The sequence below is a fragment of the Stegostoma tigrinum genome, chromosome 1, assembly GCF_030684315.1.
Source record: "Stegostoma tigrinum isolate sSteTig4 chromosome 1, sSteTig4.hap1, whole genome shotgun sequence".
Classification (NCBI taxonomy): Eukaryota; Metazoa; Chordata; class Chondrichthyes; order Orectolobiformes; family Stegostomatidae; genus Stegostoma; species Stegostoma tigrinum.
In genome coordinates, this window is record NC_081354.1 from 24625519 (window position 1) to 24638426 (window position 12908).

The 12908-nt window shown below is 48.6% G+C and overlaps 1 protein-coding gene across 1 annotated transcript in view; it reads left to right on the forward strand.

Annotated features, from left to right (window-relative positions):
* slc7a11 (solute carrier family 7 member 11) overlaps positions 1-12908 on the forward strand; it is a 176065-nt gene that overhangs the window by 25019 nt on the left and 138138 nt on the right. The window contains exon 2 of the mRNA XM_048545417.2: positions 8735-8861. Coding sequence (XP_048401374.1) covers positions 8735-8861 — 127 coding nt within the window. The remainder of the gene's footprint in view (positions 1-8734; positions 8862-12908) is intronic.

A 12908-nucleotide genomic window follows, 5' to 3' on the forward strand; every position in this document is an offset into this window, starting at 1 on the left:
GGCGGCTGCCCCAAGCTTTAGCGCGTCCCTCAGCACGTAGTCCTGGACGTTGGTGTGCGCCTGTCTGCAACATTCAGTCGGGGTCAGTTCGTTCAGCTGGCAGACCAGCAAGTTGCGGCCAGACCAAAGAGTGTCTTTCACCGCATTGATGGTCCTCCAAGCGCAGTTGATGTTGGTCTCAGTGTGCGTCCCGGGAAACAGCCCATAGAGCACGGAGTCCCGCGTCACGGAGCTGCTCGGGACGAACCTCGACAAATACCACTGCATCCCCCTCCAGACCTCCGCATAGGCACACTCCAGAAGGAGGTGATCGACAGTCTCGTCCCCCCCGCAGCCACCTCGAGGGCAGCGTGCGGTGGCGCAGAGATTCCGGGCATGCATAAAGGATCTCACTGGCAGAGCCCCTCTCACCGCCAGCCAAGCAATGTCCTTGTGCTTGTTAGAAAGTTCTGGCGATGAGGCATTCTGCCAAAGGACTTTGGCAGTCTGCGTGGGGAACCACATGACGGGATCCACCCACTCCTTTTCCCGAAGGGTCTCGAGGATACTACATGCTGACCACTGCCTGACGGCCTTGTGGTCAAAGGTGTTTCCTTTCAAAAATTTCTCCACAAAGGACAGGTGGTACAGAATGGTCCAACTACTCAGTGCGTTCCGTGGCAACGAGGCCAGGTCAATCCTTCGCAACACCGGGGACAGGTAGAACCTCAGTAAGTAGTGACACTTGGTGTTTGCGTACTGAGGATCTACGCACAGCTTGATGCGGCCACAGACAAAGGTAGCCGTCAGGGCGAGGGTGGCGTTCGGTACGCCCTTTCCCCCATTTTCCAGGTCTTTGTACATGGTGTCCCTGCGGACCCGGTCCATCCTCGACCCCCAAATGAAGTGGAAATGGCCCGGGTGACCGCAGCGGCGCAGGTCTAGGGAATAGGCCAGGTCTGCGCACATACAACAGTACCGAAAGCCCCTCACACCTGACAACCAGGTTCTTACCCGCGATGGAGAAGGACCGGAGCGTCCACCTGCCCAGCTTCTGCTTCAATTTTGTGATACACTCTTCCCAAGTTTTAGTGCACGCCCCAGCTCCACCAAACCAAACACCGAGCACCTTCAGGTAGTCTGTCCTGACGGTGAAGGGGATGAGGGAGTGGTCGTCCCAGTTCCCGAAGAACATGACGTCGTTCTTACCCCTACTGACTTTGGCACCTGTGGCCAGTTCAAACTGGCCGCAGATGTCCAATAGTCTACTCACCGACCGACGATCGGTGCAGAAGACGGCGACATCGTCCATGTACAGGGAAGTCTCGACCTGAAGGCCTCCGCTGCCTGGGATAGTCACGCCCTTCAGGCTCACATCCTTCCTGATGGATGCGGCGAAGGGCTCCACACAGCACACGAACAAGGCAGGAGGGAGCAGGCAGCCCTGCCTGACTCCAGATCTGACAGGAAAACTGTCCAATTCCCAGCCGTTGATCGAGACTGCGCTAACGACGTTGGTGTAGAGCAGCCGGATCCAAACCCGAACCTCAATTTGGAGAGGACGTCCCTCATGTAAGCATGAGAGACCCTGTCGAAGGCCTTCTCCTGGTCCAGGCTGACGACGCAGGTGTCCACCTGCCTGTACTGTACGTAGGCGATTGTATCCCTGATGAGCGCGAGGCTCTCAGCGATCTTCCTGCCCGGCACAGCACAGGTTTGGTCAGGGTGAATCACCGACTCCAGGGCAGACCTGATCCGGTTGGCTATGACCTTGGCCAGGATTTTGTAGTCCACTTCAATAGTGAAATGGGACGCCAATTCTTAATTTCTTCCCTCTCCTCCTTCCTCTTTTAAATGAGGGGGATGATGCCCTTCCTCATGGACTTGCATATTTCCCCTGCCCAAAGCACACTATTGTACACCTCCAGCAGGTCCTGGCCGACCAGGTCCCACAGAGCAGAATACAGCTCGACTGGTAAGCCGTCGCTCCTCGGAGTCCTATTCCTCTCCAAGGACTTGAGGGCTCTGGTCAGCTCGTCCAGGGATATCGGCCGGTCCAGCCACTCCCTCGTGCCATCGTCTAAGACCTCCGTGATAGACGACAGGAATGACTCGGAGGCCGTGCGGTCCGTGGGCTTCGTGTCGTACAGTCCGGCATAGAAGGATCTGCTGATCCTCAAAATGTCGGGCCAAGATGATGTCACCGAGCCGTCGTCCTCCTTCAGCCGGCTAAGCACAGAGCTCTCTTTGTGCACCTTCTGAAAGAAGAAACGCGAGCACGTCTCGTCCTGCTCCACAGAGCGGACCCTGGACCGGAAGATTATCCTGGAGGCCTCCACGGCGAAGAGCGAGGCTTGCTGGCCCCTCACCTCACGGTAGTCCTCCGTGAATTCGACCCCCATCAACTGCAGAAGGAGCAGGTTCTGCACCCTTTTCTGGAGTCGTGACAGCTTTCCCTGCCTCTCTCTCGCCTTCCGAACACCCATGAGGACAAAGAACCTCTTGATGTTCTCCTTCACTGTCTCCCACCAGTCGCCCAGAGACTCAAAGAGGGGTTTCACGGTTCTCCAAACGGCGTACTCCCTCTTAAGCTCCTCGACGTTCTCTGGGGTCAACAGAGTTGTGTTGAGCTTCCACATCCCCTTGCCGGCCGGCTGGTCGTCCTGTAAGTGACAGTCGGCCAGCAGGAGGCAGTGGTCAGAGAAGAACACCGGCTCAACGCCGGTGGACCTGACCGAGAACACCTGTGACACAAACAGGAAGTCTATCCTTGAGCGAATAGACCCGTCTGGCCGCGACCAGGTGTACCTCCGCTGCGCTCCGTCTGCAGGGGTGCTGAAGACATCGAGCAGCTTGGCGTTCTTCACCGTACCCATCAGGAATCTGGACGTGACATCCAGTTGACTCCCCCCACCCACTGTCCCCACGCCGGATCTTCCATCTGCATCGATGATGCAGTTGAAGTCTCCACCTAAGATGACTGGCCTGGACATAGGCAGCAGGGGTGGAAGCCGCTGCAGGACGGCCAACTCCTCACTCCGTACCGCTGGGGCGTACACATCGATCAGCCTCAGGGGAGCGTTCCTGTAGGTGACATCAGCCACTAGGAGGCGCCCCCCCACCACCTCCTGAACTTGAGAGATGGTGAAGTCGCGCCCCCGCAGCAGAATAGCCAGGCCCGAGGATCGACAGTCATTACCGCCCGACCACATCGAAGGCCCACAGGTCCAGGCGCCGGACCATTTCCTGTACCTGCCGATGTGCAGTATCCCGCACTCCTGCAGTAACAGGAGGTCCGCCTTGATGGTGGTCAGGTAGGCCAACGTGGATACACATCTTGCGGTGGACTTGACACTGCGCACATTAATGTTCGCAACTCGTACCCCCATTGTGGGCAGTGACCGCAGTCCCCTCCCCAAGTCCAAGGTCCAGCCGCTCCATCTGTCCCTTCATGCCCATTGCCCGTGCTAACTGCTGGACGCTCTCCGGGCTGAGGAAACCGTCCGTGCTGCCTTCGGGTGGCATCCCCCCCGTCGGGGATACGGAGGCAGGAGAGTCCGGCTCTGGGTCAGGCCGGAGACGCGCTGTTTCCTCCTTCCCACCTGGAAGTTCCGGGGGGCCCTCCAGGGCCCCAGCGGCACGTGACTGGGTGTCGGAGGGAGCCTCAGGACGCCTCCCGTCTTCTGGAAGCATGGTGCTGCTTTCCTTCTCCCTTGAGTTCTTTAACTTCTGCTTCGGGCGGGCCCTCTCCGAATCCCCCTCGTCAGAGGAGCTCTTATAGCCCCCCTGTAGCTGCCTCTTCCCGCCTGATGGTTGCGGTACCTGGGCCCGCCGACGCACCTTCCTCCTCGCTTTCCAGACCGTCGTCCACTCCCCTGGGTCACCTGTCGCCGCCTCCATCGACTCCGGGTTGTCGGGGGGAGCGGAGCCTGCAGGGGCGCTTTGCTGGCCTCGGGCCCATCCTGCGGGGCTGGGCCCTCCTGCACGGCCTGGCCCTCCTGCACATTAGTGGGGTCTTTGCAGGGCCCTGGTGCCTTCCTCTCCTCTGGGGGGGCTGGCCCCGCATTACCCCTGCCAGCGACCCGGGCGTAGGTGGTCACCCGCTGCAGACATGTCCTATAGAGGTGGCCCGCTTCCCCGCAAAGGTTGCAGCTTTTCTCTTGTGGGCAATCCTTTGCAAGGTGTCCCTCCTCCCTGCAGTCCCTGTAGATGGTGGCTTTGCAGTCGGCGGCCATGTGACCTGACCTACCACAGGTATGGCAGACTTTAGGTTGCCCTGCATAGGTCAGGTAGCCCTTGCTCCTGCCAATCGCGAAGCTGGACGGTGGGTGTACCCGTCCGCGCCCATCCTCAGCATCACCTTGACCTGCCTCTTACTGGTCCAGGTGCCAAAGGGGTTCATGATGTCAGTTAGGTCCCCTTCCACCTTCACTTACCTTCCAAGGCAGGTCAGGACATCAACTGCTGGCACATGCGGGTTGTACATGTGTACAGTCACCATACGGCTCCTCTGTGCTGGCATCACAAACAGCGGGACAGCGGTCAATACAGAGAGGGGGCCCTCACCTCCTTTCTCCTTGAAAACCTCCAGGAAGCGCTCGCAAAGCTTGGCACTCCTGAAGGTCATATCGTAAAAACCCCCTCCGGGGAAATCCTGCAGGCAGTAAATGTCCGCAGCAGCAAACCCACAACAGTCCAACAGGACCCTCTTCACGAAGAAGGTGCGGTCCACAGGTGCACCTTCATCCACCTTCTTCACAGAAACACGGATGGTGTTCCGGACCCCCTGACCTGGGGCACGAGCACTTGCCGCAGCCATCGTTGCAGGTTGGCTGCTCCCCTGAACTAGCGTTAGGCCGAAGCCAGCATTAAGATCCACTGGTTGCAAGGGTGCACAGCCAACCCGACGTCTTCCTTTCACCTCCAACACAGCACTCTCCTCCTCTCGGTCCACCAGAGAGTGGGTCTTTATTTTGTTCCAGATGTAAACTGGTTCACTGAGCTTGAAGGTTTGTTCCCAGATGTTTTGTCACCATTCTAGGTAACATCAACAGTGAGCCTCCGACAAAGCACTGGTGTCATGTCCCGCTTTCTATTTATCTGGTTAGGCTTCCTTGGGTCGGTGATGTCATTTCCGGCATTGATATCATTTCCTGTTCTTTTTGTCAGGGGATGGTAGATTGGCTCCAAGTCAATGTGTTTGTTGATGGAGTTCCGGTTGGAATGCCGTGCTTCTAGGAATTCTCATGCGTGTCTCTGTTTGGCTTGTCCTAGGATGGATGTGTTGTCCCAATCAAAGTGGTGTCCTTCCTTATCTGTATGTAAGGATACGAGTGATAGTGGGTCATGTCGTTTTGTAGATAGTTGATGTTCAAGTATCCTGGTGGCTAGCTTTCTGCCAGTTTGTTCAATGTAGTGTTTGTCACAGTTCTTGCAAGGTATTTTGTAGATGCCGTTTGTTTTGCTTGTTGTCTGTATAGGGTCCTCTAAGTTCATTAGCTGCTGTTTTAGTGTGTTGGTGGGTTTGTGGGCTACCCTGATGCCAAGAGGTCCGAGTAGTCTGGCAGTCATGTATGTCGTGCATCCATGTTGGATGTCTCTGCTGCTTCTTAGCTTCTTTCTTTAACTCTCGCTCACATTGTACTGACTGGCCTCTTTGGATTGTGTTGGTGCTTAGCACAGATGAAGAGATTTACCGTCAAGGGGGTAAACATGTTGCTGTACAGCACGGAGCTATACCAATCTCACACCTGCAACATGTGCCGGCTATTTGCAGGCAAACACACTTCAAGCTAATGGCCATTTCTGAAAGTTAAATGGGATCATTCCTGAGTGTAGTGAAGGGAGTCCGTGCTGATTTCGGGTGCCGCCACACTCATTTAAGGGAATCATTCAGTGTTAATGTAGGGGTTAGTCAGTTACTTGGTCCAAGCACAGTTCAAGCATCAAAGCCTTGCTGTCTGGAGTTTGGACCACAGGCAGTTTTGCAGGTGTAAAGCTGCCAGTATAGGGTCACAGATACAAAGGTTGGGGTGCTGTCCAGAGTGTCAATCATGGGGTCATGAGTGAAGACAGTCATTGGAAGATTGTCACCAAGCCAGGTACAACAGGAAGCTATTATAGTTGCTGTGCAACCTCCAGACAGAGAAGGAGCAGATGAAGATGTCAAGTCGGCGGATGAAAATGACAGGTTTCTGAGTCTACCAGCCTCAGTGCCATTTTCTACAGCTGTTGGAATTACAGTGCAGATTAGGGTGGCTGGGGACGTTATAACCGAACCATATCATTTGTTGGAGCAGGACTCCGTGCTTCAAAGGAATTGGTGGCCATCCCTTCTCAGTGCCCGGCAAGATCACAGATGCACTGATTATTTTTATGTTAGAGGTTTATTCCAAGGAGCAGCAGGGAACTTGTATGACTTCTGTCAATCCTTGGTGCACAAATGTGACTGGAAGTCACAAAGATTAAGGTTATGCTCAGTGTCTCCAGCACCGCCTCCCTTGTCATTTGAGGGCACTGGGACCCACTAGAACCTACATAAAAGAAGAGAGGGAATTCATTGTGGAAAAGGGGTAAAAGAAATTTCTCCAGAAAGATTGTGTCATCACTGCTGCTAATGGGAGAGCAATGCAGCTCAACACAACAAAAAAAAGTTGGCTGGACAGAGGTCTTGGCATCACCCTCCCCCGCCCCCCACCCCACCCCATGCCCTAGCCAATTTCAGCATCTCTTCCTCATATGGGTTTAGGAGCCTCCTGCCTGCCACCTTGCAAGTGATACTTCGAGATGTTTTCCTGCACTAAGACAAAAGGAAGGGGTTAAGTAGGTGGTTAGTGTTGATGGGGAGCAGGAGGTTTGGTGAGGTGGGCTCAGTAAGCAAGTTAGAAATGCAGAGGGTTAATAATTTGCAAGAGGAGGTGAATAAGATGTCTTGAGTGGGCATGCTGCTTGCAATAGCATGTGTTGTAGCCAGTGACCTGGGTGATGGGGTGTGTGAAGTGGCAGAGTTAGAGTAGTGGCACCCCAGTGAGGTAGCAGACATAAGATATTGGCACTTACCCTGGTAAACTACAGAAGGTTGTTACTCTTCTTCTGGCATTGCTAGGTGTTTCTTTTCACCTTGGAGACTATTTTTTATATCTACCCAGGCTGGCTGTGTCTTGTGGCATCACCTCCTTTGGCAGTCTAGGACTTTTCTGCTGACCTCCATGTTGCTGTTCTAGAAACAGGGTACTAGGTCTTCTTTCTGGACTACAGGCGTTAATTGCAATATTGGAACAGTGGTGTGTGAAAAGGCCAGTTTCTTCTTTGAAGTGCATGAAGTGGCGCAGAGCTGAGTTTTAAAAGTAGTGCCAACGACATAAACATTACAAATTCCCAGCAGAGGTGAGCACTTTTGTCTTACTTGCTGCAGAGGACAGCTGTTTACTCATGAGCTGAAGAGCAGACAATTGTTTGACAGAAGTTAAAATGGACCATGCTGGGGCACCCAACATGAACCTTACCGAAAATAGCACTTTGTGGAAAAATAGGAAGAATTAGCTCACTATATAGGCCCATGTGTAATTTGTTTTTTGCAGCCTAGCGTATTCCCTTCTGTTGCAAAGTCATATTGCTACACACAGGCCAGTTCAGATGCCAAGTACGGGACAATAAGAAGTCAGAAGAAATCAGTGAGCTTCGTCTTATAGAGAAAGCCCAGCGGAGAAATTTGAAGAACGTTTTTGCACACATTCAAGTAGATATCCCATGCCATCGCTTATTCTAAGACTGATGATACAACGCCTGACAATCTCTGGGAGATGTTCTACACGCAATTAAGCTTTGTCATTACTTCCCAGAGGGTTCCACTCATCTCCCATTGGAATCAAAGTGAAAAACTGTTTAATATCTGGACCACAATGCTTTATAATCATAGGGCCGTTAGACCAGGTGTGACACAGGATGCGTTGTTTTATCACCAACTTAATATTAGGTGTAACCAGGGTTGTCATTTTAAAACAAAAAATTCTGTTGCTACGAGTTGGCACACATCCAAATGTTCTCAGCCACTCAGAGATAGCAAGAACTGCAGGTGCTGGAGTCAGAGACAATCCCGATGAAGGGGGTAAACCCAAAATGTCAACTTTCCTGCTCCTCTGAAGCTGCCTGAGCTGCTGTGTTCCTCCAACTTCACACTGTATTGACACATCCAAGAGTGGCACGGCTATTTTCTAACACATCGTGTTTGTGGCAGACTAGAGTCTTTTTTCTAGTTTGGCAGTAAATAAATTATGAGCCATCATTGCCCACTGTTTCTTTGTAATCTCACTTCTTCCCCTGCCCCAATTACAATGCTGGGAAAAGCTAGCTGGAAATGGCTGGTTCAAAGAGTGGGGAGGGAAACCAACTAGATTTCTTTTCATGACAACAAAATGTGAGGCTGGATGAACACAGCAGGCCAAGCAGCATCTCAGGAGCACAAAAGCTGACGTTTCGGGCCTAGACCCTTCACGAAACGTCAGCTTTTGTGCTCCTGAGATGCTGCTTGGCCTGCTGTGTTCATCCAGCCTCACATTTTGTTGTCTTGGATTCTCCAGCATCTGCAGTTCCCATTATCTCAGATTTCTTTTCATGATCATTTTGCATCTGCAATAAAACACTGGTGGGAGATCGGTGAATGACAGACATGACAGTTGGTTTATTTATTGATGTGTACGGCAGAATGTTTTGAAAAGTTACGTATTTCTCCAATATTGTTCTCTTCTACTGATAGGAGCGCTCTCCTATGCTGAACTTGGAACAAGTATAAAGAAATCAGGTGCTCATTACACATACATCCTGGAAGCCTTCGGTCCACTACCAGCTTTCATTCGAGTCTGGGTAGAACTCATTGTCATACGGTGAGTCGATGTCCAAAATTTATCTATTAGCAGACAGGGGAGCTTTACGTCAAAACCCTCTGTTCCAGCCTGTGTGGTTTTGTTACAAAACATCTGTGCCTGTTTCAACATCTAAGCTGGTGTGAAATATATTTCAGGAGATCTTACCCTTTGAGAAACATGAGTGGCAGCATAAAGAATGGGATATTTTACACTTTCTTCAGGATTCGTGCAATGTATAAAACTGCTCATTATTCAATTCTGATTATGAAAGCGGGAACCAGTACTGTAAATTTTGCCAATGTTAAAAAGTTTGGCCTCAGGTTCCCATGGGGAGGAACTAATTGAACTACTCTGGAATTTCAGGGCCTGTACTTTTTATTTAATCTTATTCAACACAATGTCCATCTACTTTTAGAAGTGTTCTAACTGCTTACCACTCAAAGGGCAGAATCCTGAGATTGCACGAAGTAGTCTTTTGCCTTTATGAAGTATGTGTACCTCTGTCATTCAAGATGTAGAGGTGCTGGTGTTGGACTGGGGTGGACAAAGTCAAAAATCACACAGCACCAGGGTATAGTCCAACAGGTTTATTTGAAGGCACAAGCTTTTGGAGTCTCGCTCGTGAAGAAGGAGTGAGGCTCCAAAAGTTTGCGTCTTCAAATAAACCTGTTGGGCTATAACCTGCTGACATGTGACTCTGTCATTCAATTCAGATGTAACAAGACTGTTCCGTACACACAACAACCTCTGTGCTGGCTGATCCCTTGCGTCCCTTTTTTCTCTCTCCAACAATCTTTTGGTGTCATTAATGAAACTGGGCATAAATTAAGCAGCAGAACAATTAACGCTGGCTTCTAAGAGCCATAGTTAACAGAAGTGGCAGGGAGAAAGGCAAAGTTAAAAGTAAAAGGGGAGCATCAAAAGATTTAGTTAATTAAGTTTAATTTGTAAGTCTTAAATGATTTTTTTTCTGTGTACAGTTAGAACTCCTAGCAACTACAAATCTCCTAGCAACCTTAAATATAAATTGCACTGCACTTGGCATCCAGCAATCTAATATCAACAATAAGTGTGCAGCATTAAACTATGTCACCCTCCTTTAATGACAATAATGCTCTAAAGCCTCAAGGAATTTTGTTCATAACACCACATTACAGTTTTGGAATGGTAACAATGCAATTTTAAAACATGTTTCAATCAAAAATTATAGTCCATCAAAAGAGTAGTAACCGCAACACCAAGACTATATGGCAAATATGGTTGAGACCAGTTGTTTGTAATTTTCTGGGCATAGTGGGGAAGTGCTCAGTTGTAAAAAGGCTGACAAAATAAGGAGAGAAGGGAAGTCCAACATTTTGCATGAGCCCATAAGCATATTATATTGCCAGGCAAGAGAGATGCTGTTTGGACACACACTGGGACACCAGTTGAAACACACAGATAGTCAATAAATGGCTGCCTCTTGGCCTTTGAGTGGACTACTGTGATGGGCTATTCTTTATGGATACTCCATAGCATCATGACACACCGAGGGCTTCCTGCTGATAATGGTCACACTTGTGGAAATGACACCACCACTGCCGCTCAACAACTGAGTGATAACCAATGCTTGGCTGCCTGGCCCTCCTCCCACTAAGAGGCCATAACCTCTCTCCCCTGAAGTTGCTGCCAATAGTGGTCAGTATTAACAATGGCACTGCTTATTGGGCATTTGCTGGTGGTTTGTTAAGTGGCAGCCAACAATATGCCATGCTGTGGATGCTGTCCACTGCAGCTGACTACATTGCCAAGACAACAAAGTGTGGAGCTGGATGAACACAGCAGGCCAAGCAGCATCTCAGGAGCACAAAAGCTGACGTTTCGGGCCTGGACCCTTCATCAGAGATGAAGCTCTCTGATGAAGGGTCCAGCCCCGAAACATCAGCTTTTGTGCTCCTGAGATGCTGCTTGGCCTGCTGTGTTCATCCAGCTCCACACTTTGGTATCTTGGATTCTCCAGCATCTGCAGTTCCCATTATCACTGACTACATTGCCACCTGCTTTTAGCTCTAATCTCAGGAGTTGCTGGCAATTGACAAAATACAACCTCATTACCATACAGCAGAAACCAGGTATAAATAAAAATAAATATGAATCATCACAACCTGTCATTTCTCTCAGTAGATATTAAAGCGCCTACTGTGTATTCCCAGCATATTTTACTTTCGTATCAAACCATAACAAATTAACTTGAATCTTAATAGGAACTAAAAATGATAACTTGGTGAAGTTTCATTAATTCAACTGACAATGTGTTTTTCAGAAAAAGCTGTGAATTAATGCACAATATCAATCCTCCACCCATGTGTAACCCAATTTTAGAGCACTGAAAATGGCTTGTGAAAGATGTGTAAGCTATTCTCTAGTTAGTTTGGGATGCAGCAATTAGTACATTACTAAATGACAAAAAAATCAAAGCTCTTTCCAAATGTTTATAGCCCTTGATCTCACAAGTTTCGGCCTAATTTTTGAAGCCTCCTTTGAAAACGAATGCAATTAGGAGAAATTCGCAAGGTGACTAATTCAGGGTTTGTGGTCAGTTTTACAGTTGGAATCTGTTCCTTTCATAATATGTTGAAACTAATGAAAATTCCATTAATTTTGAACACAGTTTGGAGTTAAAATTCCCTAAACCTTTATGTTGATTTCATTGATATTGGGAGAATGGCACTGGAAAAGCAATACAATCCATTGGAAGCCCCAGCCAAAATTGTTTCAGTTTAACCATTGGAAAAGAATTATGTGATAAGGAATAGACAATAACAATTTGTTAAAGGTAAACTAATTAAGTTGTTTAATGACTAAATTGGTTAAGTTGTTTAATGAAGTAGCTGAGAGGTTTGAGGAAGGTGGTGCAGTAAATGTATATATGAACAAAAAGGAAACTTGCATTAGAGCGACTGTGGTAACATAAGCATGTAATTGGCTAATGTATTGGAGGGAAGGTCAGTTGGATCAGTTGACTGGATGGCTGGTTTGTGATACAGAGAGATGCCACATTGTCTGAAGTTACCATGAAGGAATCTCCTTCTCAACCTCTCTTCTCATCTGTGTGATGACTGGTCGTAACCCTCAAGTTAAACCACCAACAATCATCTCTCTCCAATGAGACAGCTGACAAGTAGGACTATGGCTACTTTACCTGTAAAGTATAGAAGGCAGAAAATAATGGTGAACAAATAGTTTTTCTGGACTGAAAATAGGTATTCAAAAGGGTCCTTCAGGACATCGGTGTTTGGATCATTGCTTTTCTTGCTAAATATAAATGAGCTGGACTTAGCTCAACATCGGTGTAGGTGAACGACTGATGTAACAGAACAATTGCAGAGCTACAGAGTCATAGCGGCACCGATGATACCAGTGATGAGGGACTTCAGTTATGCGGAGAGATTAGAACAGTTCGGATAAGAGGAAAAGGTACTAGAGAAACTCAATATGCCCAGCAGCATCTATGGAGAGATAAACAGAGTTAACATTTTGAGTCTGATATGACATCATCTTCAGTTCCAAATTATGTCTGTTCCCTAATTACTTGCTGTACCTGCAAATCATGCACCAGTTATCTAGATCCCTCTGCATCTCAGAACAAGGGATCTGCAACTTCTAAACATTTAGATAATATATTCCTTTATTATCCTTCCTGCCAAAATGGTCAGTTTGATCAACTTGCCACATTTTCTCCATTTGTCAAATCTTTGCCCGTTCATGTAATCTAAATGTCCCTTTGCAGCCTCTTTATGTGCTCTTCACAACTTACATTCCCAAGTATCTCTTTGTAATCAGCAAACTTAGCATCCGTATATATCAAATAAATTATATAAATTACAAAACTCCCAAGCCAGAACTGATTCCTGTAGCTCACCACTCATTACATCCTGCCGAGATAAAAAATACCTACTTATGTCCATTCTCTGTTTTCTTTTAGCTGACCAGTTATCTATCCATGCCAACGTGGTACGTGGAACACTATGAGCTTTTATTTACCACAATAACCTTTGATGTGCTACCTTATTAACTGGTCTCTGG